Genomic DNA, 27,995 nt, shown 5'->3' on the forward strand with positions numbered 1-27,995 from the left:
TTTTGTCTCGTGGTGCCCCTCCTGTACACATATCAATAGCTTTTTTTTTTTCCTTTAATTGTAGACGTTTTTTTTTCTTTTCGAAATCCACTTCTCTATGTGAAGAAACTCAATCCACCATTCTGTGTTTAATTCTCCCCCCACTGTCGGTGAATTTATTTTATCACATCCATGTTATGTGAGTGTCTTTGTTAGGTGATTGATCATATTGGCCTCAAATCACTTATGAAATAATGGGAGTAATTAATTAAGTAAATAACCAAATTATAACTCTTTACTCTTCATATATAAATAAGCATGATATCATTGTCCCAAAGAAAAAAAACATGATAGCTTCAAATCAATTAAAACCCGCTGGTAGAGGAACCCCCATGACATTGTCACTTGTTCTTTACTTCTCAGCAAACTATAGGATGGTCCTTCTATGGAAACCGAAAACACTGGTCCTTCTTCCATTTCTCCATTATTCCTACAAGCATGCTTCAGTTCATACACTTCACTATTTTGAACTCTCTCTAGCTCTATAAATTGAATCCATTCAAGCTCCCATAATAATTAACACAGACTCTAGAGATAACCAAATATATTCAGTTCCATAACGAGATGAGGACTGCATTAATTGCACTGTTTTTCCTTCTCTTTGCCTCGTGTTCCGAAGCTGATGATGTTGTTCTTGACGTCGAGAACAATCCTGTTAGACCTGGGAAACCCTACCACATTCGTGATGCCACGAACTGCGAGCACGCGATTTCACTTGATCTTATCGGAAACCAAACTTGCCCTATTTCGGTGGTGATGGCCATTGATCCAAAGCAGGTGATTTTTCACTCGATCAAACACAAAGAAGTAGAAAACATCACCGCTAGAGATCCCTTGGAGATCGAGTTCTCATGGACATCTGAATGCGCGAATCCACCAAATTGGAGAGTTCAAGCCGATGCTTGTGCTGTGTATCCTCTTGTGGTTGGTCCGCCTGACAAACGTCACGTTCCTGGTTCATTTCGTGTTAAGAAAGCTAAAGATGAACGTGATGCTTATAATCTTGTCTTCAATCTTCATGAAGTGGATGAGCATGTTGTTTCAATCCGAAGCTACAACGATAAAGAAGACCTCTCTGTTTTGAAGCTTTGTTCGGAGGAAGGGCTCAGGGTCAAGTTCTATCCTATTGGACGTTATTAACTTGTTATGCAGACTTTGTTGCCCTAATGCATGAAAAAGAGAAGCACTTAACGAGCTTTTTTATATATTGCTCTAAATAAAGTTCTATCCTATTGGACGTTATTATCTCTTGCTATTATTTCTTATTAACGTTCCTCGATTTCGCTTGTTCCCTTCATTGTCTTGCTTGGACTTTGATTGACCAAAGAACCAATCAGGTGCTCGGAAAAAGAGCCAAAAAAACTAATATTAAGAGTTAAATAACATGGCATTTTTTAACAACAACTTAGATTAAGATTGCTTTAAATAAATATTAGAAATATTACGTATCAGTTGCAATCATGATATTAAGAATATTTTAAAGAAAAATGATAAAAATAGTTATTGAATTTATAAAGTAAATAAATAGTGGATAAATAGCAATAAATGATTTGATTTATTTTTTTTTTCCAGAAGATTTGATTTTATGTTAATATCACGTGCTAGAAAGGATTTGAGACAAAGTTAGATTCTTTGAAAAATTAAAGAAAGGACTTTTGAAGGCAATGTTTCATGATAACCGTGCAAAGCGTGGTGATTCATGAAAAGATCGGCCGACACAAGATATACTATCGTCTATATCAAGGATTTTGAAGGTAAGATTGTACAAGTTGTTTCTTTCATCAGCAACTTTCTTAATCCAAAATGAATCTTTCAGGGGTGGAGAAACGTGAGGGGAACTAACCATTAAATGGTATTGTGTTTGCTGTGTTTTAGTTACATGGGGAATCAAACGGTGAGTTTCTAGTGTCTTTTGCACAATTTTCCCGGAGTTAAGTGCTAATTTTTTTTAATAAAAAATGAAGAACTAGAGATGGAACAAATGTAATAATTCCATTGTGTGCTGGCCAAAAAAAAATCCATTGTGTGAGTAGACATGACATTGATATTGATATAAAAAATTATAGAAAATATAATATGGAATTAAAATAAGAGAAAAATGCTTGAGCGGTGAGGCTGCTTTCTAGGGGAATTTGTCAGAATTTTTGCAAAAGGAAGTGCCTGTACATTATCTTTGTGCCAATTCATGTGTTGTAGGGATTTGAGGGTATGAAGGGGCTTTGCTTCTCTTTTTATAATAAGCTAAAACACAGTCCCCCCCCCTTCCTGGCTCCATACTCCACTTCTTTTAGGGTCATCTCTTGCAATTATCCCCAGAGTTTGCTCAATTCTTTTTTTATAAAAAAAATAGTTTAGGTGAGTTAGGTTATAGGAACCTATCACAATTAGGGCATGCCTCCAAACTCAAAGATCTCTTACAAAGGTACCTACAAATTGCCCATCAACAATATCCTCATATTGGCAACAGGATTTAATCCTGTGGCCTTATAGGTTATGAGCCAAATTCTTATTAACTAGACCAACCTTTGTTAGTTAGTTTTCTCCACTCTTGCCATTTGTAAAGATGCCTTGGTTACCACTTTTTGATGAAAGTAACCTCAGCTCCTTCCTTCTAGAAACAATGGCCATGGCAAAATAGAATTAGAATTAGCCCAAGCATATGTGTTCCATCCTTATGAACTGCAATGATGAGCTCAGAAGATGAAGCGCACTTAGAAACTGAACCGAATGCAATACACAGGTTCATTTGTGCTTATACTATGACCTAACTGATGTGGCTGATCATCCTCAACATAGACAAGCTTAGGATCAATGCCTACCACCATAGCAATGGGGCAGTAGGATGTATCTTCGGCTTGATTGAGTTCAACTCCAAGCTTATAATTGGTGGCATTTAGAATGTGGTATGACTTCCAAGCAAGGTACTAAAAGTTGGACTAGTCATTGAACTAATTAATGCAATAGTTCAAGGTTAATGGTAAAAATTATAGTCAAATCATAGTTAGACTGACTATAGATAAAACATTTCATTAAACTGATTAAGGCATTAGTTCAACAATTTACTGATTTAACTAGTCAGGTTGACCCAAATTTCATAGCTATGCTTCTAAGGGACAACAGGGTTGCAATTGGTGTCAAGCATACTAGGGTTAGGGTTTGGTGTTGTGTGGAGAAGACAAAGTGAAGGAAAAACAGAGCAGGCAAGGCAGTAGATCTTCATTGTAAGTTGAGTATACTGAGAGGACTGAAATGTGAAAGAAAAAGTGAGGGTGTGTGGCGTGCATGGAAATGGGATCTTGCATGGATTCTATTTATAGAGCTAGTAAAGATGAGAGAATGGAAATGTGTAGAATATGATTGACTGACTAAAAATGTTATTTTTTCCCCTTATGATGTGGAAATCTTTCATTGTCTTATTCACACATTTCCATCGAAGATCAAACTTGTCTCTTGCCCATTCTTCCCTCTAATTACCACTTCCCAGTACGGCTATATATATATATATATATGATGTAGTATAATACAAAATATTATATTTAGGGATAATTCTTAAACTAAATTTTGAATTTTTCTAATTTATAAATAAATTAAAATATATTAAAAATATCAGAAAAAGAAAAGTAAATATTTCTAAAATATCCTTATTTTAACTTTTGGGGAACCATGTGGTCTTGAGTTCTAATCCCCCAAGACCACCCTTCCCAAAATTATCCCATTACTGATCATCACCTGAGCTTTAGCGATCAGCGTTGGATGGTATAAATTTTAAAAAAAAAATATTAACATAAGAGTATTTCAGTAATTATACACAAAATATTTAAAATAAAAAATTTTCTACTTGAGAGTAGTTTGTACATTTCATGAGATCTTATAGTAATTAGAATCCTTATGAGGAACTTTGTAGTGATTTTCCTGAAATTTTATTTCTAACATTGAAAACTATTACCCATCCATTTTAGGGAATAGATTTGATGTTGCCAAATATTTGTTGTTTAAAGTAATGATCAATAACAATAATACATGAAAACTTATTGCTCATTCAAACATTAGACAATATTTCTAGAATTGTTACAAAGCAAAATATTGCCTACAGCTAAAAATATGATGTTGATGAGTTAGCAGCTAGCAATCATGAATTCAATTAAGATGGCCGCAATGGTAGTAGTGGTGGCTGGCAATGTAATTAGCGGCACTGACGTAAACATTTCCAACATATGACGAGCATGTTTTTTGCTTCATCTAGAAAACAATACAATCAAGGTCCTTAATTATTTGTGATTTACACAATTTCTCAATCCCACACTCTCTCCAGTTCAAAATAAAACAATTTTATCCTATTTAAATTTGGTTAAAAATATAAACAACTTAGTACTTGTAAATTTTTTTTTTCATTTTACTCCTTGGATTTATTAACTTAGAATCTCATATATGTTGGTGAATTTATGATTTTTTTACCCATAATAAATTGAAACTAATGATAATATATATATATATATATATTATGAAAATAAGAATTTTATTGATATGTAAATTATTATTAAAAGTTGTTTGTATTTTGGAATTGAGGGAGTGAATATTATATTTCATTTTGGATTATCTCTACATTTGCAGGGGCCCCAGATCCTACGTTGTCCTATTTGTCTCATTACACAGAGATAGAAAAGGAAGCGCATTATTCTGAGGAAACACATGTGAGTAGGGTGAGAAGCAAAATAAAGCAAAGTGAAAGGGATGTAAAACCAAATCGATATTGACAAAACCTAATATGAAAATGATCATCATTTCTTGTTCCCTGCTCTTTACTTTCTATTTAGCAAATTATAGAAAACAACTTCAAAAATTATAAAAAATGATTTAGAAAATTACAAATATAAATACGATATACAAATTTTAATACTGATTAGTACGCTCTATCAATTACAAATAAATACTAAAAGACAAATGTTATTTCTTTTACATGTTGAAGACTAAAATTTAATTTTGACTAAGTATTTTGATCGGTTGACAGGTGATTATGAGATCACCATTATTGATAACAATATAGGTAAGTAATTAAAAATAATATTTTTGTTAAAATAGTAATTGTTCAAAGTAGCTGATTAAAATAGTATTTTGGTCTCTTATATAAGAAAGAAATAACGTTTGTCTCTTAGTATTTTATTTAAAATTTTAAAAAATTAATCAATATTAATTTTATTATAAGAATAGGATATGTATTTATAATTTTTTACTTATTTTATGTAATTTTTGAAGTCCTTTTTTATAATTTTTTAATTAACTAATAATTAAATTTAATATTTATTAATAATAGGGGCGACATTACACTTGTGAGTGTAGGGTTTTAAAAGCTCTTAAACCTATAGTTTAATGAGGCTTCAAAAAATACAACTTTCATAAATTATGGATGAGGTTTTTAAATATTTTGAAATATAGATCATTTATAAAATCAATTACATGTGTTTTTTCTTTTTTATCCTCATAATAAATTTATTATTAAAATAAAATATATCTAATTTAACTAATTTTTAACTAATTGACTCTTTCATTTTTATCATCAAAAATAGTATCGTGCTTGCTCCCTTTCTTATAATCATCTCTAAATATTTTTTTTCATTATATTTTTTGATTTGATTTCCCTGGATCATCATATTCATATCTCATATAGTGTTTTTCTTTATTAGAATTTTGGATCTGATTTTCCTGGATCACCATCTTCATTGCAAAGCTTTTCCTCTCTCTCCCTCTTTGTTTTTCGCAGATATTACGAAGAGGACGTTAGACATTGAAGAGAAAACTCCATTACTGACAAGCGATATTACATCATTGATATACAATGATAAGGTAAATTTTCACTGATATGGCTTATATATCAGTGATATATAATAGTATATAACTAATATATTATTGTAGATTGACAAAACCAAACAATCAAATGTAAACTTATTTATAATTGATATACAGTCATATATTAATGATATAGTATTGTAGATCAGTAATACGAAAAACACATAATCATTTACTTAAAATAGATCAAACATAGTCCACAAAAAATTTTAGACTCTTAACTTATCACAAAAAATTAAATACTTAAACTAATAAAATAAAAAATTATGAATCTGTAGCTCTGTTTTCCCACTGGCGTGCTCCATTCCGTCGAGTACCACCAATGTATCTCACTTTATATTTGTCTCTTGCCGTCATGATTGTGGCTCACTCACACTACTGCTATCTCTTGTTCGTCTCTTTCACATTGAATTCCGTTTTCTTTCTCGTTCCAAAGATTTCTTGTGTTTTGAATCTCTTAGTATTAGAAAAAAAAACATGTATTAAAAATGGCAGTTTTGTAACTTAATTATAATCTAAATATTAAAAAGGCCATTTTTAAAATTTAAGAAAAGATGGGCTATTTCTTTTACTTGATCTTATAATATGGGCTTTCTGTGCAAAAGCCCTAAATTTCTATTTGACCCATAATACGTCAAAAAAAAAACCAATCCCACAATTTTATCCAGCTTTCAGCAATCTCTAAATAATTAAAAAAAAGTTAACCAAATATTGTCTAGCCCAATAAGAGCAACACAGAATGGAGCTTTAAATCTGTCAAAAACCAAACGGGGGAAAAAATCAAAAGCCAGAGAGGAGCAAGTGAGCAGTATCGAGTTTAGATCCGAGAGAGAAAGAAAGCTAGTGGAGAGAGTAGTCATTATTATATTGAATTATCATTATTTATTTAAATAATAAATATTAATTTTTCTCCTAATAATTAAAGCTAGTCAAATCTATTTTGCCTGCCCATCAAAGTCTTATGGGCAAAAAAAAAAGAAAAAAGAAAAAACAAGGGTAATTGATGAAAATTGGATCGGACAAGTCAATTTGACGAAAAACTAATGAACCGTTCGTTCATCCAATCCAAAAAATATAAATGAACCAGACTAATAGAAACAGTCCAAACTAGTAAAAACCAAATGGGTTAATGATCTAGTCATCATCGACCGTGAACCGGTGGTTCGTTTGGTTCAATGACTTGTATTAGAGCTATTATTTAAGAATGCAAGTAACAAAAGCAAACAACATTTATTCATAACACATAATCATCATCAACAACATTAGATATGCTGAATTATTTAGAGCGATATTATAAGGGAGCTCATTATCAGCATTAATATCAAAGAACAAATATGACAAACTAATTTGTGTAAAATGGTGGTGCACAAGCCTCTCTTCATTTATTATTATTTATAGATAGGGCACTGAACCCTAGAGCAGAAAGAATAAGCCATCTAATAGGCCCACAACAGAAAAGGCTTGGAGTAAACATTAGAGACTATTAGACTTAAGTAATAACCAACTGGACCTAAGCATATACGCTATATTGGGCTTAACACATAAAGTCCTATTTGTCTCAACAGGCCCCCACAAAGGAGGGATGAAAAATTTTTGAATCCTGAGTTTGGTCTTGAAGTCCAGTAGCTTTGAGTGTGAGAGAGCCTTAGTGAAAATGTCAGCAAGTTGCTTAGATGAAGGGACATATCGAACAAATAGATGGCTAGTAAGTACACGATCACGAACAAAGTGAATATTGAGTTCAATGTGTTTCATCCTAGCATGAAAGAATGGGTTTGAGGCTAAGGTAGAAGCAGAGAGATTATTGCACCACACAATCGGTGGTTCTCTAAGATGGAGGCCAAGTTCAACTGTGAATGACTAAATCCAAGCAAGCTATGATGCTAGATCAGTGAAAGCATGGTACTCAGATTTGACACTTGAGTGAGCAACGACCTTCTATTTCTTGGCCGACCATGAAATCAAGGAGTCATTGAGAAAAACACAGTACCTACCAATAGATCTTTGATCATCTAAACAAACGGCCCAATCGGCATCAGTGAAATCCTGTAAGGTAAGATGATTACCTGGTTTAATATGTAAACCTAGATCTGATGTTCCTCTAAGATACCTTAGAACTCACTTTAAGGCTTGCCAATGAACTAATATTGGTGAGCTTAAAAATTGACTTAGCTTATTTACTGTAAACATGATGTTTGGCTGTGTGTGGATCAAGTATTATAGTGAGCCAATAATTTATCTATATGTGGTAAGATCTTTAAAGGGCGTACCATCATTTTTTGAATAGTACCTGTTGACTACCATAGGTGTTAGAACAAGAGTAAATTTAGACATACCAAAACATTGAAAGATGTTCTGGATATATCTCTCTTGCTTGAGATAGAGGTCAGTGTCATCTTTGAAAGGTTCAATTCCTAAAAAATGGTATAGTTGACCAAGATCTTTGAGTGCAAAGATCTTATGAAGTTGTTTGATAAATAGATTCAAAGCTGTAGAAGAGTTGCCTATGACTATGATATCATCCACATATATTAACACAAACATAACAAGTCTTTTTTTTTTTGGAAAAATAAGGAAGAGTCACTTTTAGAATGTAGAAATTTCCAAATTAACAAGGTTGTTCATAGCTTGTCAAACCACAGTGCTTATTTTAAACCATAAAGTGGTTTCCTTAGAAGACATACATGCTTTGGGAATCGAGAGTCAATAAAACCATCTACTTGTTTCATGAGTACTTGTTCTTGCAAATCACCATTTAGAAAAGCATTGTTGATGTCCATTTGATGTATTTGCTAATTAAATGTAATAGCTATGGTGAGAATAAATCTAAGTGTAGAAGCTTAAGAACTAGACTAAATGTTTCTTCAGAATCAATGCCTAGACTTTGTCAAAAGCCTTTCACCACTAATCTAGCTTTATGCTTCTGAAATGATCCATTTGCATTGTATTCTCTTTTGAACACTCACTTGCAATCAACCAAATTTTGTTGACCAATGAAAGGAACTAGCACCCAAGTTTTTTTAAGAATCAATGCATTATATTCATATTGCATTGCTTTCCTCCACTCTTTAGATTGTAAAGCTTTTGTGACATTTCTAGGGTTAGATTTATCATCTTTTTTAGTTAAAGTTAGACCAACATATGGCACCTTAGGTTTAGAGATTCCAGCCTTGCTTCAAGTAATCATGTGATGTTGATTTACTAGACTAGCTTGTTGAATTTGTTCTGATGAAGACTCTGATATTTGTTGAGTTATTTGATTCTCTATATTTGACTCATGACTTATAAGTTAATGTCCATTACCTGCATCAGGTATTGTAGTAGTGGAATTGTTATATGGAATAATAAAATTCAAAATCTCTGGTGAAGTTGGTGAAAAAGATGACACGGTACTATCATTTAAAGGTGCGGAAACTTCATGAATGCATTTTCTATCTACTGAGGCTAGTGCTAGCTTGAAGAAGACCTTTGGATGAAATGCTCTTCAGGTATGATCCTTTTATTTATGAAACCTGTAGCAAAAGGAAATTCTCCTTCATTAAACACAACATGTCTTGAAATATAAACCCTGAAAATAGAACTTCAACATTTACAGCCTTTATGAGCATTACTGTATCCCAAAAATTCACATTTAGTAAACCTAAATTCAAGTTTATGTTGGTTATAAGGTCTAAGACAAGGATAGTAAGCAGAGTGAAAAACTTTGAGTCTATCATAATTTAGATATTTGCCAAATAAACAAAAATGAGGTGAGATATCACCTGAAACAAAGGTTGACAAAAGGTTGATAAGATTAGTGGCAGTTGTGAAGGCTTCTCACCAGTAGAATAAAGGCATTTTAGCTTGAGCTAATAGTGTTAAATTCATTTCTATGATGTGTTTATGTTTTCTTTCAGCTCTACCATTTTGAGTTGGTGTATGTGAATAAGAATGTCTAGAACCACAGCCACCATACCAAGCACATGATGCAAATGATTCGGCTCTGGCAAAATTGACTAGATTATTAGACAAAGAAAGGCTAGAAATTTGGTGAAGTTGATCTAAAGGACTCTCATAAGTTAATAACTCAGCCTAGAATTCAATCTAGTTAAGTTCTTTTACTTTACAATATAGTTGAACAACTATAAGATTATAATCAACATCAACTCCAGCAAGACCTTGCACAATAAGATCAGAAGAGTATAGAGTGTCACACCCCAATACTAAGGGTGTAACTGGCATGAAAAATGAGATAGACTCACATTTCGAAAGCCTTAATTTACCAAAAAATTAATTCAGGATAATGATATATAATTTATGTTTAAATTTAAAGTTAGTAAAGTTTAACCATTCTATAAAAATTTCAACAAAATCTCCCATGTAATTAAGATCTCCTAAAATCTCTGCAATAAGAAAACCTATCAGCCAAGCCAGAAAGAAGTTTAGCTCTACTCTAGCAGATTTTCACAATAATAAATAAGGCAAGGACCTAATTACGATATACATGGAGCACTAAATTAACATTTCATAATACAAAATATATTTACATCAAAAGAAACTAATGCATGCTTCCATGATTCCAAAAGGCAATTGTATCCCTCAGTGATCAACAGGAGGTGTAAGGTCAATTTCAATATTTGAGGCCAAATAAATTTTTTTCAGTGAGTAGCATCCTAATCTACAATTGAAGGAAATAATGGAAAGAAAATCAATGAATTAATTATAAATTTATTAAAATAATCAGTTGAAAATTATATAAATCATAAATACAAATACAAATAAAAATTATTAAAATTTGAAAGTATTAATTTTCTTACACGTTCTTAAACATCTCCATATATAGTGAAAATAGCAATTTAATTTCTGAGATCAAATTTAAAGAAAATAATTTCAAAATTTCCTTCTTTAGTGAAACTTAATTAGAATGATTAACAAACGTAGACACACAATCTATGAGAGTAAATAACCAACAAGCGTGGACACACAGTCTAAGAGAGTAAATCACTGACAAGCACAGCTTAAAGCTACGAAAAAATCAAACGTGGCTAGAAGTCACGAAACAAGCACAAGCACTAAGCCCACGAAACAAGTGTGAGTACAATGCTCACGAATATTCATCCTTCCATTCCACGTGCGTTAGCTTGTGCATGGAGTTAGCACCTCCTACAATCACTCTACTAGCTAGGTATACCATGGCGTCCTAAGAGCTAATGAAATTGTCATTAACATTCAGCATTCTGAACTCAGTCCCTCTTATTAAAATCAAGTATGCATGAAGTTGAAACATTCATTTAAAATCATCTCTTTTAAAATATAATACTCAGCTATCAAATTTTCTTTTCAAGTTTCTCTCCACACATGAATCACTGTGTTAACTACTATCATATAAATTATAAAATTTAAACAACAAGGATGCATAGAATGAATAATTAGTTAATAATATATTGGATCCAAATCTTCCCTAACAATAGCATAATTCCTAATGAAAATAAAGCAAATTCTGTGATGAGCTAGTTATTATAAAAGTGATGTAAACAAAAAGAATTGTATAAATCATAAAATACAATGAACAAGAATATGTATACAATTTAAAAAGGAATAATATAAAAATTTGAATAAAGAAATTTTATAAATACTTTGTAAAAAATTATTTGGGACGCTAGTCACTCACCTGAGAGTTTTTCAATAATTTTAAACCTTACTTCACTTCAATGTCTCACTTAATTCTAAGGGTGCCATTAATTTTCCTAATAAATCAATCACAATTCAAAGATTACTTATTCATTCTTTTCTTAATATAAATAAGTAAGTGCTTTAATATCCTAATTGTCAACAGTAAATAAGATTCTTTTTACTCTAATAAGTCTTCCACCTCATTCAATATCACTTCTCAACTAATTCATCAAACAATTTGTGACATTCTAATTAATTTTAAATAACATCACAACAATATATGTTTAGCCAATGATTTCCTTATCACATTATTAACTTAACAATAACCCAACTAGAATAATAGAAAACCCTTCAGTTCCTTTTATAACTATTTAAAGCTTAATGAAACGCCATAATCATTATTTAGCATTACTTTCCTTAAGTACCCTACGATGCCAATTTAATGGCTTAAGCCACCACTTACACATATTCCTTTAAAACTAATAATATGAAAATTGAACAATTCACATTTTTGTCTAATTTTCTATCATGCATTTTTACAAACACCTTTAGTGTATCAAGGTTCAATACACAATAAGCACCAATAAGACTCTAATACTTTCTTCGTTCAATTCCAATTCTTTCTTCAAACATTTCAATAAACACTCCATCAACATTTCAAAATAAGTTAAGAAACAAGCACCTTAATATAAAATAAATAACCCACTTTCAAGCTCAAATATAATTTCTTAACATTTTCTCAACATCAACATGAACTTTTAAAATAGAATCTAAATTTCTTCCTTGTCAATGAATTCTGAATTTAATTATATAAATCCATTAACACCTTACTCCTTTCTTTGAGCATTAAAAAAAAACATCTTGGTAGCATTCACATGTGTTCATTACAACTAAAATTTCATCATTACCAATTTCGCTTCTTCAATTAATTCCTAAGTCAAACTTCCTACGCTATTTAAGCATCATCAATAATACAAAACATTCTAAAATAAATCTCAATCAAGCCTTTGAGTCACATATGAGAAGAAACTAAAATCAATAACCAAAAATCTTAGGATTTTCAATAGGTATTATACTTACATATGCTCCTCCAAAATAAACATAGAAATTTAATAACATTCATTCACTAAATTCTTCCCCGTAAACATTTTGACAAGCACCTAGAGAGCTTTCACCAAAGTTCAATCCTCAACAAGTCTCCAACGATCTAATCATCTTCCCATATTAACCTTATCATCAATATTCAACTTGGAATCCCAATAAAATTATATACGGCAGCAACCAAATTAATTCAACTCCTCAATTTCTGAAGAATTCATGGCAGCCATAAAACAAAAACAAAGGCAGAATCTTCGATCAAAAGAGTAGAGAAAAGAAAGCTTACCACATGCATGCACGATGGCCAGAGCTGAGGAGGAAGATAAGTTGAAGATGACACACATACAGGCGCCAACACAAATCAGTAGAAGAACAGAGGAGAACGACAAGGGAGGAGTATTCGATGACTCCACCCTCACAGCAGCTGACGACGTAAATGGAGAGAAGAGTAGCGGATGAACACGGTGGCAAAGAGGGAAGTCGACGGTGAGCTACAGAGAAGCAGATCGACGGTGAAGAGAAGGGAAAATTTCAGACGCTCTCTCTATCACTTTCACAGGTTCTGTTGTTTAAATAAGAGAAGGAGAATGAAAAATCCGATGACTCTAAGGCGGACATGCGACGGCAAGAAGAAGCACAGACCAACGGTGACTAGCTGAAACTGATGCGGAGGACTAGAAGAATGGATTGACGGTGAAGACTACATTGGCGGTGGAGAGAAAAAATGGGTTCGCCGATGCTCTGTTCGCCGATGCTCTTCTGACTCTGGAACCCTAAGAAACACAAGCTTGGGATTAATTCCCACCACCAACAAAACTGGGCAACATGTGCTTTCGATTTGATCCAGTCCAATTCTAAACATTGTGTTGGTCGAGTACAGAACGTGATATGCCTTCCCAGTCACAACAGGGTCGCCATTGGTGTCTAGCACGTCTTCAGCCAGGGTTAGGGTTTGGTTGTGTGGAGAAGACAAAGGGAAGGAAAAACAGAGCGCGCAAGGCAATCTCCATTAATATCGCTGGTTGCTGAGTAAACTACTGAGAGCATTGAAATGTGATAGAAAAAGTGACGCTGTGGTGTGGAAATGGGAGCTTGCATGGGTTCTATTTATAGAGCTAGTAATGAAAATGTGTGGATGTTGATTGATTAAAGATCAAACTTATCTGTTGCTTATCCTACCTCACGGATTCTTTTTGAAATGCACGATTGGTCATCATTTATAGGACCTATCTAATTAATGTTATTTCAAGCGGGTTGGGAAATGTTTTTAATCTAGTTTTAAGTTCTTTGTAGCCATGAATTCAGTTTAGAATAATAATTAAGTTTTAGAACAATTTAATTTCTAGGTGGCATAGTTTATACTCCCAAGCAATTAAATGACAACATATTTCTAGTCTGGCCTGATCAAGTAAAACATAAAATAGGCAACCCTTCTGAATTCAATTACGGTAAGTAGGGATCAATGGAAACATTTGAAGGTACTCATGCTTATTCACGTATTAGTCAACACTTTTTTCAGAAATATTACAAAGCATAGTATTGCCGACAACTAAAATTGTTGACACCTTAGTAGCTATGAATTCAATTAAGGTGGCAGGAACGGTAGTAATGGTGGCAATGTCATTGGCAAATGACGGCATGTTTTTTATCAAGGTCCTTATTTGTGATTTACACACTTTTCAATCCTCTAAATGTAATTTTCCCTTTTGGATTATCTGTACATTTGCGGGGAACCGTGGTGTAGAAATCTTACGTTGTCTTATTACGCAGAGAAAGGGAAGCGCAGGAGTACGAGGGAACACTAGTCAGTAGGATGAGACGCAAAATAGAGCAAAGTGAAAGGGATGTATAACCAATTGATACTGATAAAATCTCATATGAAAATGATAAACATTTCTTGTTCACTGTTCTTTACTTGTTTTTTAGTACATTGTACTTATATAGAGGTTATGAATGAACAATAACATTTTATTTATAGTTTTTCTTTTTAAGGTTATGAATCCTCTAATACCTATGTGAATCGGGCAAATTGTCATTAATTTTTTTTTTTTGAATCCTTAAATCTCAAATCTCAATATATGAATCATGTTTCTTTTGACTAAGTAAAGCAAAATGCGCCTAAAACTGATTTACGTGGATCATATCATATCATTTTAGATTTTACAGATTTATAAGTGCGATCTATAACTGACAGGGGGTAATTATGCTCAAGGACTAAAATGATAAGTTATTTCTAGATATGGACATTAAATTTAGAAAATTATTTTACAGGACCAAGGTCTTCAACTGAAAAGAAGAAAAAATGTAATGACTGAAATGCTCACAAGACAAATAATTCCGATCCCCTTGCTTAATAGTCACATACAGGAAATTTAATACTTAGACTAAAGGAATTTAATAGTTACACACAGGGAATTTATGTAGTGCTTGATTAACTAGAGAAAATAGATAGAAGAGGAAATTAAATGAAGAGATGCAATTTTCTCTCATTAGACTTGGCTGACCAAGAAAAATCCAGTAGAACAAAAAATTTGTTAATTTCATATGGACAATAGTAACGTTGTTATTTGTAGAAAATATTAGATATAATAAAACTTAAAATTTTAACATATTATTAATATAATTTTCATTTTCATTATATATTATCAATGGAATAAAAATATTTTAAAGGATGTAAATGGAAGGAGGTAGGAGGCGAGAAATGAAAAATATTCATGGATAAATTTGGGAGTAAAGTTTTCTTCCTAAAATATTTCTCCATATTTAAAAAGAAAAGTTTGGGAGGAAATATGTGGGTCCAACATGTTATTTTTCCCTCAGTTTCCTCTCCATCTCATTTTTCTTTCCTTTGCCACGTAAGGCAAAATGTACTTTGTCCTCTACTTTTTTCTCATGCCAAGTATAGTATACTGTTTTGAAAATTTCCTATATGTTACTAAGAAATTTAGTTGTAGTAGTATAAGACATGCACATTTTTTTATTTTATATATATATATATATATATCAAAAGTATGTACAATCTCATCAAAAAGTGTAAGAAAATGTGTTGAAATTGCATAAATTTTTATAGGATGAATTTGGATTTGAAATTGTAGGATGGCATAACTTAATATCGTTTGGCATATGTCGTTAGTTTAACATTGAATTGGAAATTTTTGGGATCTCATATTCAATTTGTTCATAAATTATGTTTTATTTTATTTAATTAAACGACAGATTGTTTGAGAATAGGAACTCGTCTATCAGTACCCTCCTTGTTCAAGCTAAGGCGATCAGCAAATGTATGGTGGATGCTAAAGGTAGCATCATGAGAGATCATAGAGGAAATTGCTTGGAAGCTTTTATGGAATTCGTGTCCATTGTGATTCATAGTTTGGGTGATGAGTTATGAGCGTGTAACATGGCTTTGAAGTAGGCCTGGGATAATCAAAAGCGACTGTGCAGAGCCAATCTCTTTGGTTCATGCTATGTGAGACATTCATTGAGTGGGGGAATTTTTGATACTTACCAAATTAAATCCATCATGAACCAATATATGTATTGGTATTGGCATTTTATGAGAGAGTAACCTCTCCATTCCAATTATTATTATAATTTTAGATAAAATATATAATTAAGTTTAAATTGTTAAATGTTTATCTGAACAATTTAAAACTATAGCTAAAAAATTGAAAAAAAAAATCACTTTGTAAAATATTTTTAATAAAATTTTTCAGTTTTAAAAGAGAAATCACATTTTAACAGTTTAAATTTATTTATATAATATAATTTAAAATAGTAATAATAATTTTATATTTAGATCAGAATAGAATATCAATACATAATTGAAACATTTTATAAAATGATAAATCAGAACTGTTGAAAACTTTGATATATGAGTTATGAAGGAAAAAGGAGGGGGGGAAAACACACACGCAGAGAGAGGGAGGGAGGGAGGGAGGGAAAATGAGAGCTTGTTCTCCTCCTGTGTGTTTTATAGGATTCAATAGTTCGTGTATCTAGTGACTATAGTATATTTGTTTTGAAATCTTCTTTAACTTCATTTTTTTTTTGGGCCTCGGCAACCAAAGTAGTATGTAGTATTTCCTTCGTCTTAAATTATAAGACATTTTTAAGGAAGATTTGTCATTCTAAAATATAAAATACTTTGAGAAAATTAAATTTTTATTAAATAGGCTTATTTCAATATCACTCTTTTTTCTCTCTATACTTAATATTAATTAAGTATAGATTTAAGGTTATTAAATGAATGATATTTTTAAAAGTTTATATTTTATTTTAAAAAATAAAGTTATTAAGTATATTTAATAAAATTTATTAATGTGTAAAATTTTATATAAAAATATCTTATAATTTAAGACAAAAAAGATATTAAGTTATACTATACTTTGACTAAAGGCAAAAAGATAGATAGTCTTTGTAAAACTTTTTATTTTTAAATCAAGTTCTGTTTGATTCATTAAATTCATCAACATCAAGGCCGTTGTCCTCCCTCTACAAGATTGATTGATTTATAACATATTGCTCTGGGGTAGGTAGTTAGTTGTGAAGAGTTATAAATGACATTGGGTAGGTGCTGAAATTTAATTTGAATAAGTTAGGGTAGCATTTGGACTAATAAATTTAAATTTAAAATTCTTTATTTGAGTAGAATAAACTCAAACAAACAATTTCATATTCAAGAAGAGAACAAGATAGTTAAAATGGATGACATTTCAAATTGCTAAAGTGTATGAGATATTTAGAATTAAAAGAAAATGTTAATAAAATATGAATTTAGATTTGGATTTGCATCAAATTCAATCTCATAAATTTTTATAAATTCAAATAATAGATTTAACTTAAATTTAAATCCAAATCTAATAAATCTTCCTCTATATCCAAACACAACATTCGTATTTTTCATGTTTATATATGTCATGTTTAAATTATTATTCTTACATAAATTCATACTTGAAATATTCATATCGTTTCACTTGCAATATATTCAAGATAAAAATAATATCTCAAATTTTATTCCAAAATAATAAGATATAGATGGTTCAAATTCAATTTGACTGATCATATATACACAGTACATATAACACTTCTCATATAATACCTCTTAAACTTTTTTTTTTCCTTTTTGCATGTATTCAAAAATATAATTAAGACATTTTTCATTGAATATTACCTCTTAATAAACTAGTTAATTATTTTCAAACTAACACTTATATATTCTTTCTATATTTATTCTTATTTAATAGAGTGTTTCATTCAAAATAAATATTAAATAATCTATTTGTTAAGGGTATTTTTAGGAAAAAAATACATTAGTTATGCCTTGAAATACTAAAAATACTTTATTTTTTTAAATATTCAATTTCTTAAAAAATATATTATATTTTTTAACTGAAGAAGTAACTCCTTCAAACTTTGTTTTATGCATAAATAACTCCTCGATCCTTAAAAGCATTTACTCACATGTATATAAATCCTTTGGCATATTCACAAGAAGATTATTTACAGAAATATAAAAATTTAGAAGGTTTAATTTATGGTAAACTTTTAAAGATTACTAAGGTTAAATATCTACAAATAACCCGAACTTGAGTAGCAAGTTATGCATAATTTAACCATCATTTTTTAACATGAATTATTAAAAAAAAAAACTCTTTTCTACCTAAAAATTTTACAGTTTTATCTCCCTCTAAACTCGGGGCAAAAATACACCACCACAATGTTTTTTTTTTCCCCATAATATATAATAACCTTATTAGGTATTGCGTGATGTGACATTCTATGGTTGAACAGGAGGTGCTCTATAATACGCAGGCACAACTGCAGGGAAGAACATTTGTCTCACTCCTTCAGCCTTGATTATGGGGAATATGATACCTGACGCTGCCTGACATATAACAAGGAATTAAAAAAAATATTATTATACACTAAAAATTAATTTATCAATAGATAACATAATATAAAATCCATGTGGGGGGTGTGTATAAATTTAACAAGTACTGATGGAGTTGAAAATTTATTAAACTTTTAGACAAAGTTAATTAATGAGTTTTGAATTTTCTACTGGTAATTTCAACAAAACATGGTAAAGGTGACTGATAAATAGAAGCAAAGGAATAACATGTATGTATATAATTAAGAAGGAAGTGGAAAGAAAAAACTCACTGAAATCAATCGAGCACCGATCCAAATGCGTTGTGGCGAAGGGAAAGGGAAGAGCAGGCGTCCAACACCAAAGATGGCAACAGCAAAGAAGTGAAGAACCAAAGTCAAAGGTTTAGGGTTTAGACCAGACAATAAGGCCACTGGTCCCTCAGAGAAAACACCTCCAAGGCTCAAGTAATCAAAACATGCTTGTCTCATTTCCTTCCTTGCTGGATCTGGTGATGCACTGAACACCTTGTACAGTGCACCTGCAAGTGTGTTTATTGTTGATGCCACTGGCTGCAAATCAAACACCCTTCAATTTAGATATTGTAATGAGATTTCACGCCATGGCCCCTTAAGTTTTTAATTTTTTCTTGGGCACGTGCATGTGTGCGTGTGGGCCACATTGGTAGATCTCTCAAAGTTGATACTGCAGCAGAAGTTTCACTCTAGTAATGCATTGTGTAGTAGGTAAAAAAATGTTTTTCAAAAGGGAAATGAGAAGTACACCTATCACATTTTCTAACATATATATTAGAGTATTTTGCAATACAGCACTCTGGTAGGTTCAATTTTTTGGAGCGCCCATAAATTTTGTCTTTATCTTTTAGGGTGATTATGTACTTATAAATGTCATGATAAGGGCGCTCTCTATAAGTTTTTTTCACAGTAACATCAAATGATGATCACCTTGCGAAGGGTGTAGAAAGATTCGAGATATTTGCAGAGAGCTGAGGCGTCGTGGAGAACACGAAGTGGTCGGAGAAGATTCTTGAGAACGACGATGTCGGAGAGGGCGACGGTCATGCCTCCACCAGTTAGAGGGTGGCGCATGTTGAAGGCATCTCCCATGACAAGAGCACCAGGTGTGGAATAAGGAGACGCAGGCATGCTCTTGTTTGGCATGCTTCTTATGTTTCCTTTCTCTATCGCTTCTATGAACTTATCATACAACTCCGGAGGAATCTGAATTCCAAAGAAAAACAATGCAATAAGCCAACACCAACAACGCATAGTTCAATATGGTCCACCACACCACTTGTTATAGTTTAATTCATTGAGCAAGATTTCAAGTTTAGTTTCCGTTTGGGATACTAAATTTTAAATTAATCACAAATTAAGATTTATCATTTATACCAAAATAACTTAAGCTACTTTAGAAAGATTCACCACACACTTATACACCATGGTGATTAATTTTCTAATCACACAATGTGAGATTATTACACATTTAATATTTTCCTTCTTGTTGTTTCTTCTTCTTCTTCTACTTCCCTTCGTTTTTTTATCAATTTTTCACATTAATCACAAACTAAAGTTTGTCACTTATACAAAAATAACATAAGGTACTTTAGAATGATTCACCATACACTTATATAATTGTGATTAATTCTCTAATCACATGATGTGGGACTATCACACGTTTAATTGGGGAGAGCTTTACACCTATATTATCCCGACTTGATCTAGATTAGCTGAGGTCCAATGTGAATTCTGAAAATTAGTTGGTATTAAAAAATTGGGAAAAGAGAAGGCAATTGATAGTGTAGAGTTGACGATATACCTGAGGAGCTACTACAGTTTTCAAGTAATGAGCCATGTCACCGGAAGCAAGGGAAGGTAGTTTTTGGCCGGGAACGTCGACCAAACACCGAATCTCGGTACTACTGATTGGAAAGAATAAGATGGGAGAAGGATCACCCAATATTACATGCCCATGGTTTGCATATGGAAGGTCACAGTTCTCCAGCACTAGACCAACAAAATGAGACGGCACATCAACCTGCGTCCATTAATCGAATCAAGGGTTTGAAACTCAAGTATATGGAAAAGCTAAGCTAAAAAAGCTAAGTGTTTTAATTTGGACAAGGTAATTCTACTAAAAACTAAATAATTATACCGAAATTTAAAAAAAAAAAAACCAAAGTTTGGTAACAAAGGAGGAAAATGCTAGATAGAAAGTAAACGAGCATGATGTTGAAAAATTATTGAAGTTTTCAATATGAGATTTTAAAAATCGTAATTAATTTTGAAAACCAAAACTACTGTCGAATGGTATATAATTTTGTATTTATAATATTGTAGGGAAGTACCGTAAATTTATTTGCTCAAGATTTGATAATAACTTCACTTTTTTATTAAAAAAATTCTTGATTATAAGTAAAATTAAAAATAAGGATTGGGCCTAATGGGTGTTTAAACCCATTTTTATAAGAGTTTAAATATAAAAAAACAGCATTTTTTAGAAAAAAAATTGAGCTTTGAAACTTGGCTTTGATAAGCCCCAAAAATAAACTCAAACTTAAGTGGTTTGTTTTTATTTTACCCCTAAAAAATAAAATATTTTTTAATTTTAAAATTAAATTTAAATTTTAAAATATATGTTTGTTCTTTAAAATTGCTCATGAACTTGACCTTGAATCTTATAAATAAGAGTTGAGTTTTTTAAAAAATAATCAATTTTAGAATAATTGGGCTTACAGGCTAAGCCCATAAGCTTAACCTGCTTATTTTCTACTTCTAATTGTAAGGCCTCCAAGTAGACTAGAGATAAATATGGGAATGCAAAAGAGAAGCATACATGGGTAGAGGATCCCACACATGCATTTCACGCACCCAACATACATCACACAACAACCCACACACATTTTCCCCCCTTTTAACCACAATGGGGTTTGAAAGTAAAGAACTAAAAAACTATGTTATCCTCCGGGACCACCAACTCAATACCCTCGTCAAAGCAGACGAAAAAGTTGAAAAAGTAATATGTGTGTGTGTGTGTCAAAGAATATATCAATGTATAGGAATTATGTATATATACCTTAGGTTTGCAAAGAGAACGCCTCAAGTTGGAGAAACAGCCATCACAAACAATAGTAAGGGGAGCCTTTGCAATGAGCTCTTGTCCACTCTTTGTTTTGTAATGTACTCCTTTGATTGTTCCTTTTTCTTCTACTAGGGATGTCACTGTTCCTTCTTCTAGTTTCACACTGCAAAAATTAAGCAAACGTATAAGTTTTAGTGCTTAAACTTTCCTTAAATTATCAATTTAGTTAATTCCAAACTTTTGAATAAGAATAACTCAGTCCTTATAATTACTTAACTTAATAATTACAAGCACTGAATTTTTTCATAAGTCAATATTAAGGACTAAATTGACAAGTGAGAGAAGATTTAGAGAATAAAAGTTAAATTACCTCAAAAATTAATATTATACTTGAGATGCATCTTTCAAAAAATGAAAAATAGTTAAATAATTAATGTACTTGTAGCATTTTAAAATAAGTAATAAAATATTACAATAACAAGAAATTTTCTTCTAGTATATGGGTGGGGTTGATTATATAAATTATACAATGTGATTATATGCTCTATATATTTACAGACAAATCTTTGGGTATGTATATTTGTGTCACATGGATATGGCAAACTAAAATATGAAAAAAAAAAAATTGTGCATAGAATTTTTAGAAAGTTATAAAATTTTCTTAGAGAGCATGCCTTTTATTATACCACCAACTTAGATAGCATGCTTAATACAATGGACTCCTTCCTCCAAACCACAATATAACTTATTATTAATAAATTTAGTTATTTCCAAAAAAAAATTAGTTAAAATTTGAGATTTCTAAAAATTTGCTCACCTTGTTAATTGTTTCCTTAAATATAATAAATATGATATTTAACTTATTTAAAATATCCTCATTAATTATTTAATAAAATAAGAATGTAATTGAAAAAAAATACATAACACTTATTAATATTTTATATTTTAGATCAATTAAAATTTTTAAAAAATAATTTATATTATAATATGAAGAGGGTAGTTGAACAGAGCAACCATATACTCAAATTTTAAAAGTTAACTTAAATTAATTAATGAAATTGAATCAGAGTGTACGTGTGTGTGTTAATTGATTGTGATGGGAAATGATGGAGGCGGAACAGTACACACATACGTACGTTGGAAGAGACGAAGCTTTTTGTCGCATTCTCTGTATGAAACGGCCATTGTGAAAGCTTCTGCCGGAGACATCAGACTCAAACTTGTCCAAAGGATATGGGATTTTGGTGCTTCTCCCATCTTTGTACAGTGCGTACCCAAGCACTTTCTGAGAATCAATCTCATCCACACAATCTGCAAATTAATTAAATGCTATTTGTTATCATTTCAATTTTTCTTTCAACTTTCACATGTACGTAGTCCTGATTACTTGTTATCACAGAAATAAAATGACATTTATAATTTATGAGCTCGCGCCCCTCCTCTTATCACATTCGTATTGAGACATAAGATAAAGCTTAATTTATAGTACTGAGACCAAATAAAATAATTAGGTTTGATAAAATTTATAACACATGATATTGCAACATAATTCAAGTTTTGCTTTAATTAGAGACAGAATCAATTTTACAGAATTTGCCACAAAACAGTTTGCAACAAAATTTTTCCATAGCATATATCCGTTTTTTTTTTTTTGGCAAGGTCAAAATTACTTAAAACTGTAAATCGTCTTAGGAGAAATGACTTTAAAGGATCAAAAGATTCAATTAAATTTAAATAAGGATCAAAAGATTTGAAAATCTAAAATAAGGACCAAAATTCTTTTAATGACCGAATTAATCTAAAATTTGTTTGACAAGTTTTTTTTTTAACAATATTGAGTGAATTTCACTTGTAAATTCTTATTTTGAATATTGCAAATTATGAAATGAGAGAAACAAATCATATTTTTAGACTATAATTTACTAAATGATCGTTGACCCTTTTTTGTATTTTCAAATATTTTGGTTTATTTAAATTTAATTCAATCTTTTGGTCCTTTAATATCATTCTCCTTAATTAAAATTCAGTAATGACATTTACCAAAAAATAATTCAGTAATGACATTCCTGCAAATTCTTAACAAGTTTGACTATTAAAATTAATTATAATTTTTGAATTATTAATGAAATATTTATAACTTAATAATTACTTGAAGCTAATCACATTTGAATTTTACAATCTTACCCTGAAGACCCAATTGAAGTAACTTCAGGTAGCCTCCAGGCTGTAACAATTCACCCACAATCCTGTCAGGTTCTTTCAAGTCTCTTTCAATCACATGAACTCTCCTTCCGTCCTGCAAATGCCACCACACACTTAGATATAATTCTTTAGCAATCTTTCTTGAATTTTTTGTCGGCCATTAATTTCACTTCCATCTACGGAAACTTTTGAAAAAGGAAACAAAGAAAAATCACTGATAAAGAAATTTCACGTGTCTTTGCCATACAACCCAATTATTATTAATTGGTAAGCCAGAGGTCAATGCTTTCCAGAAGTTTTTGCTAGGTTCTACAAGTGTGTGGATTTATGTAGTAAGTCTTATATCAAATAAATTGAACTTAATAAATAATAATTAAAAAAACTCATAAACTTGATGAGCTTATAGATTTACACTTGAGAACGAGATTATTAGATTATTTAATTATAAGTGAACTTAAATTGATATAAGAAGTCCATGTCGATTAAAATTAAGCTATTAATTCCCTCAATCCTATTCATGAGAAAAAAATTTCCCCGAAAAAGGATCAAGGCCTTGACAGTAATTTCAGAAATACATTTGTAATAAATTTCATTATATAGTCCTTATTTGCAATTGCTCCTACTATTAGCAAGAATGCCTTCTAGAATTTTTATGGGAAAAAAAATACCATGGAAAAATAGAATATTTATACAATAGAATTAAAAAAGTTGAAGAAATTCAAATAATAGAAATATCACTAAACTAGCATAGTTTTCCATGCCATGTTCACTGTTTACAGTTCCTTAAATTATCAAAATTTTTCATGAAATTTACTATAACTTTCAAATGCTCATTGCCCTGTTGTAAATATTCTTCACTAAATTATAAATACGCAAAATTTGATATTATGAAGTATTTTATGAATTTCATGTGACTTTTTAATAATATATTCTCTTCCGTAGAACTTAGGTGTAATTTTACTTTTTTTTTTGGTAAATATATAAGGTCAAAAATAGTACTTCAAATGGAGGGCAAAACCAAAAGAAAAGTTTCTAAATGCTTCAAACATTTTATTATAATTAAAGCGACTTATATGTCCATAAATTATCATGAACTACTTGTACATGGTATCTTATAATTAGAACAAGAGCAGTAAATGATATAGAAAATTGTAAAATATAATACCAAGAACTTTTTCTTTCCTTCTGCTTCACATGGATCTAAACCGTAAAAACCATCAGATTAGAGAAGTCAAGAAATATAATGGGTTTCAAGAATATGTCCATTGTTTCTTTGTTTGATTATAGATGAGAAAACAAGAAGGAAAAACATATACGAGAATTTTCTTTTCTCTTGGAGTGATTGAGAACAAACTTGAAGTATGAAATCCAGAATATGAAAAGATCTATACAAAGTTCTGGTGAAAACACAGCCATTAATCCTACCTTTCCAAGTGTATAAGCAAGAGCTGAACCAGCAACTCCAGCTCCCACAATGATTACATCAGTATCGTCTTCAACCTCTGGATCTTTTGATGATACTGCAAAACCATTTGTTTTCACGTGTACATACGATGAAGTACTCTTGACCAGCTTGCTCTTTTCTGCAAATTTTGATGCAACAAGAAACGCAAGCACTAAACCAGAAGCTAGGATTCCTCCCAGAATATACTCGTAATCCATGGATCTCAAGTCCTCACTGTGTTCTTGGTTGTGTATGAGGTTTGGATTAATTTGACGAGTTGGTTCTGCAACAAAAACCAGTTTTTCCCTTTTTAAAGCCACAGGATTATAACGAGCCACTCTCATCTTCACTTTCTGATATTTTAATTCAACTTGCATTGAGGCCAAAAAAAAAAAAATTTAACTTGCATTTTTTAACCTTTTTTATGTTAAAAAAAAAAGACTCAAAATTAGTAAGCTCGTGTGTTATATTATAGTCTTAATTAGAATACTTGTTATAAATTTTAAATTTTATATTGATTGATATTGAAATTGATTTCTCACCTAAGTATAATCTTTTTTCTGTTACATATATATATATATATATTATTTTTAATTATATAGGGAGAGTTTGAATCTAAACTTGACATTATACTTACCTTCTAAGCTTGAGACACACACACTCTTATCTTATTTATTGCGCAAAAAAAAAATCTTTTATTTATAATTCATTTTATTAAATTTTTATTATAAATTTTTTTCATTTAACTTCTATTAAATATTAAAAAAATACTTTTTAAATAGAACAAGAAGAGAGAAAGTGTGTGGGGTATAAATTTTGAAAGAAGACTACATAAAAGGTAAATTGACTAAGTTCAAATAGACTTTGAATTCATACAGTGAAAACTCTGACACACACACATGTTAAAGCAAAAGCCAACATCACTTTCACTTTGCACACTAAAATTTATTGGAAATTAAATAACATATAAAATAATTTCTCCTTCTATTTAAAAATATAAAATATTTTTAAGAGAATTTTACTCTCCAATAAAATAATTATCTACTTTTAAACTAATCCTATCTTTTCATATTTATTTCTATTAAATATCCTACAATAAATATAAATTTATTCATTAATAAGGATACTTTTAAAAAAGAATAATGATTACATATCAAAATACTAAAAATACCTTATATTTTTGAACATCAATTTCTTAAAAAATATCTTATATTTTTGAATAAAGGGAGTAATATATTGGAAATATTTTGTTATTTACAGAATAACTTTTTTTTTCCGATTCAGTATTTAACATTATGTTGGGGAGAGCTACTTAATTGAGTATTCTTCACAAAACGACTTGTTCATCAACATAAAAGTTTTAAAACATTAATTGAGAAGTTTTTCTTTTTGGTAGAAATTAATTGAGAAGTTAGGTATCTGTTATAATCAATTGGTCAAGGCTCCACTTAATCAAAAAGGAAAAAAAAAATTGTGAAGGCCCATTTTGAGGATCACAGGATGCCAAGTCAACTGGCAGATAGGAATTGTATGCAGCTTCCCCATCCACCACACGTAATTCATCAGGACAGGTTGAGATTGTTATGCATCTTAATGCTCAACTATTTTTTCTGTTTCATATTTTATTCTTTTTAATTGAGATGAATCATGCGTTTTTTCATCACTTTAGCCCTGTATATTCTTTTCGATTCTAACAGGAAAAAAATTCCTTATTTATAAAATATATTATTAAATTTTTATTATAAATTTTTTTTACTCCTACTAAATAGTAAAGACAAAAAATATATTATTAAAATATATATATTTAATAGAAATAAAATTTATGACTCATTAAATTTTTAGGCAAAGTTAATTAATAATTTACTCTCTCTAATTCTTTTTTATAAATCACTTTTAAATTCTACCTAACTCGCCAAAATCAAGGTAAATTAGTTAGAATAATAAAGTTGTCATAAAACTAATCCACTTTTCAATTTTACCCCTAAATTTTAAAAAAAAAGAGTAATTTGATATGTGAGAGGACTGAGGAGGTCTCTTGGGAATTAAAACAATACATTTTTTTTTTTGAGAATTTACTGGAGGGTATTGTTGAAATTGTGCATCAAAAGGTATAAAAAACAATAAAATTTTAAAATATAACTTATAAAAAAAATCAGAAAAAGTATAATTTATAAATAGGATTGAAGGAATATATATATATATATATATACATATGAAATCTGGGGTATATGGATTATTTTTCTAATTTAATGAAAAGTATGACTTTCTTCAACTTTTATATATACATATTTTCTTAAATTCAAAATATATGACATTTTAGCAATTTTACAGGAATTATGAAAAGTTGTTAAGAGTAGTATATAAAATGGTTAAAAAAAATATTATCAGAACTTTCTAAGATTACCCTTCAAATAAAATCAATCTATCTTTATTATCTTTATTTTTTTTCTTATATAATCTCTTTACAATACAATGAATAATGATATTTGTAGGAAAGAAAAATTGAATGCCATTAATATTTTGCAAAGTGTCCTCTATTATGAGTCAACACTAATTAATAGAAATTTTTCTTTAGTATTTTGGACTCGATGGAGTATACGATTGATGGTTTTTCTCTAATGTATGACTCGAACCATTTTTATTCACAAAAATAAACATATGCATACGTTTGGAGAAATATAGAAACAAAAGAAATACTCCCTCAGTTCATAATTATAAGACATTTTTTAATGAGTTAAATAT

General features: G+C 30.5%; 2 protein-coding genes across 2 annotated transcripts; one reads left to right on the top strand and one right to left on the bottom strand.

The window, feature by feature from the left end:
• The first annotated feature begins 603 nt into the window (after positions 1-603).
• On the top strand, positions 604-1,179 carry LOC129294934 (subtilisin inhibitor CLSI-II-like). The gene has a single exon (XM_054933399.1). The coding sequence runs from the start codon at positions 604-606 to the stop codon at positions 1,177-1,179; it is 576 nt and encodes a 191-aa protein (XP_054789374.1).
• Positions 1,180-18,239: 17,060 nt separating this feature from the next.
• On the bottom strand, positions 18,240-25,563 carry LOC129294938 (squalene monooxygenase SE1-like). Its single transcript, XM_054933406.1, has 8 exons — positions 25,235-25,563; positions 23,792-23,903; positions 22,744-22,918; positions 21,602-21,770; positions 20,345-20,563; positions 19,471-19,746; positions 18,799-19,077; positions 18,240-18,520 (listed from the first exon to the last, which is right to left on the bottom strand). The coding sequence occupies exons 1-8, from the start codon at positions 25,469-25,471 to the stop codon at positions 18,413-18,415; spliced, it is 1,575 nt and encodes a 524-aa protein (XP_054789381.1). The 5' UTR covers positions 25,472-25,563; the 3' UTR covers positions 18,240-18,412.
• Between the last annotated feature and the right edge of the window lie 2,432 nt (positions 25,564-27,995).

This window comes from Prosopis cineraria, unplaced genomic scaffold (assembly GCF_029017545.1).
Source record: "Prosopis cineraria cultivar Desert tree isolate PC_DT_omini unplaced genomic scaffold, ASM2901754v1 PC22, whole genome shotgun sequence".
Classification (NCBI taxonomy): domain Eukaryota; kingdom Viridiplantae; phylum Streptophyta; class Magnoliopsida; order Fabales; family Fabaceae; genus Prosopis; species Prosopis cineraria.

Excerpts from the sequence above, each read along its gene's own strand:
- LOC129294934 (XM_054933399.1), top strand. The coding sequence starts at position 604 with ATGAGGACTGCATTAATTGCACTGTTTTTCCTTCTCTTTGCCTCGTGT.
- LOC129294938 (XM_054933406.1), bottom strand. The coding sequence starts at position 25,471 with ATGGATTACGAGTATATTCTGGGAGGAATCCTAGCTTCTGGTTTAGTG. Across the intron at positions 20,564-21,601 it reads GTTCTCTTTGCAAACCTAAG|GTTGATGTGCCGTCTCATTT; the intron begins GTATATATACAT and ends TAATGGACGCAG. Across the intron at positions 19,747-20,344 it reads AAACTGTAGTAGCTCCTCAG|ATTCCTCCGGAGTTGTATGA; the intron begins GTATATCGTCAA and ends TTTGGAATTCAG.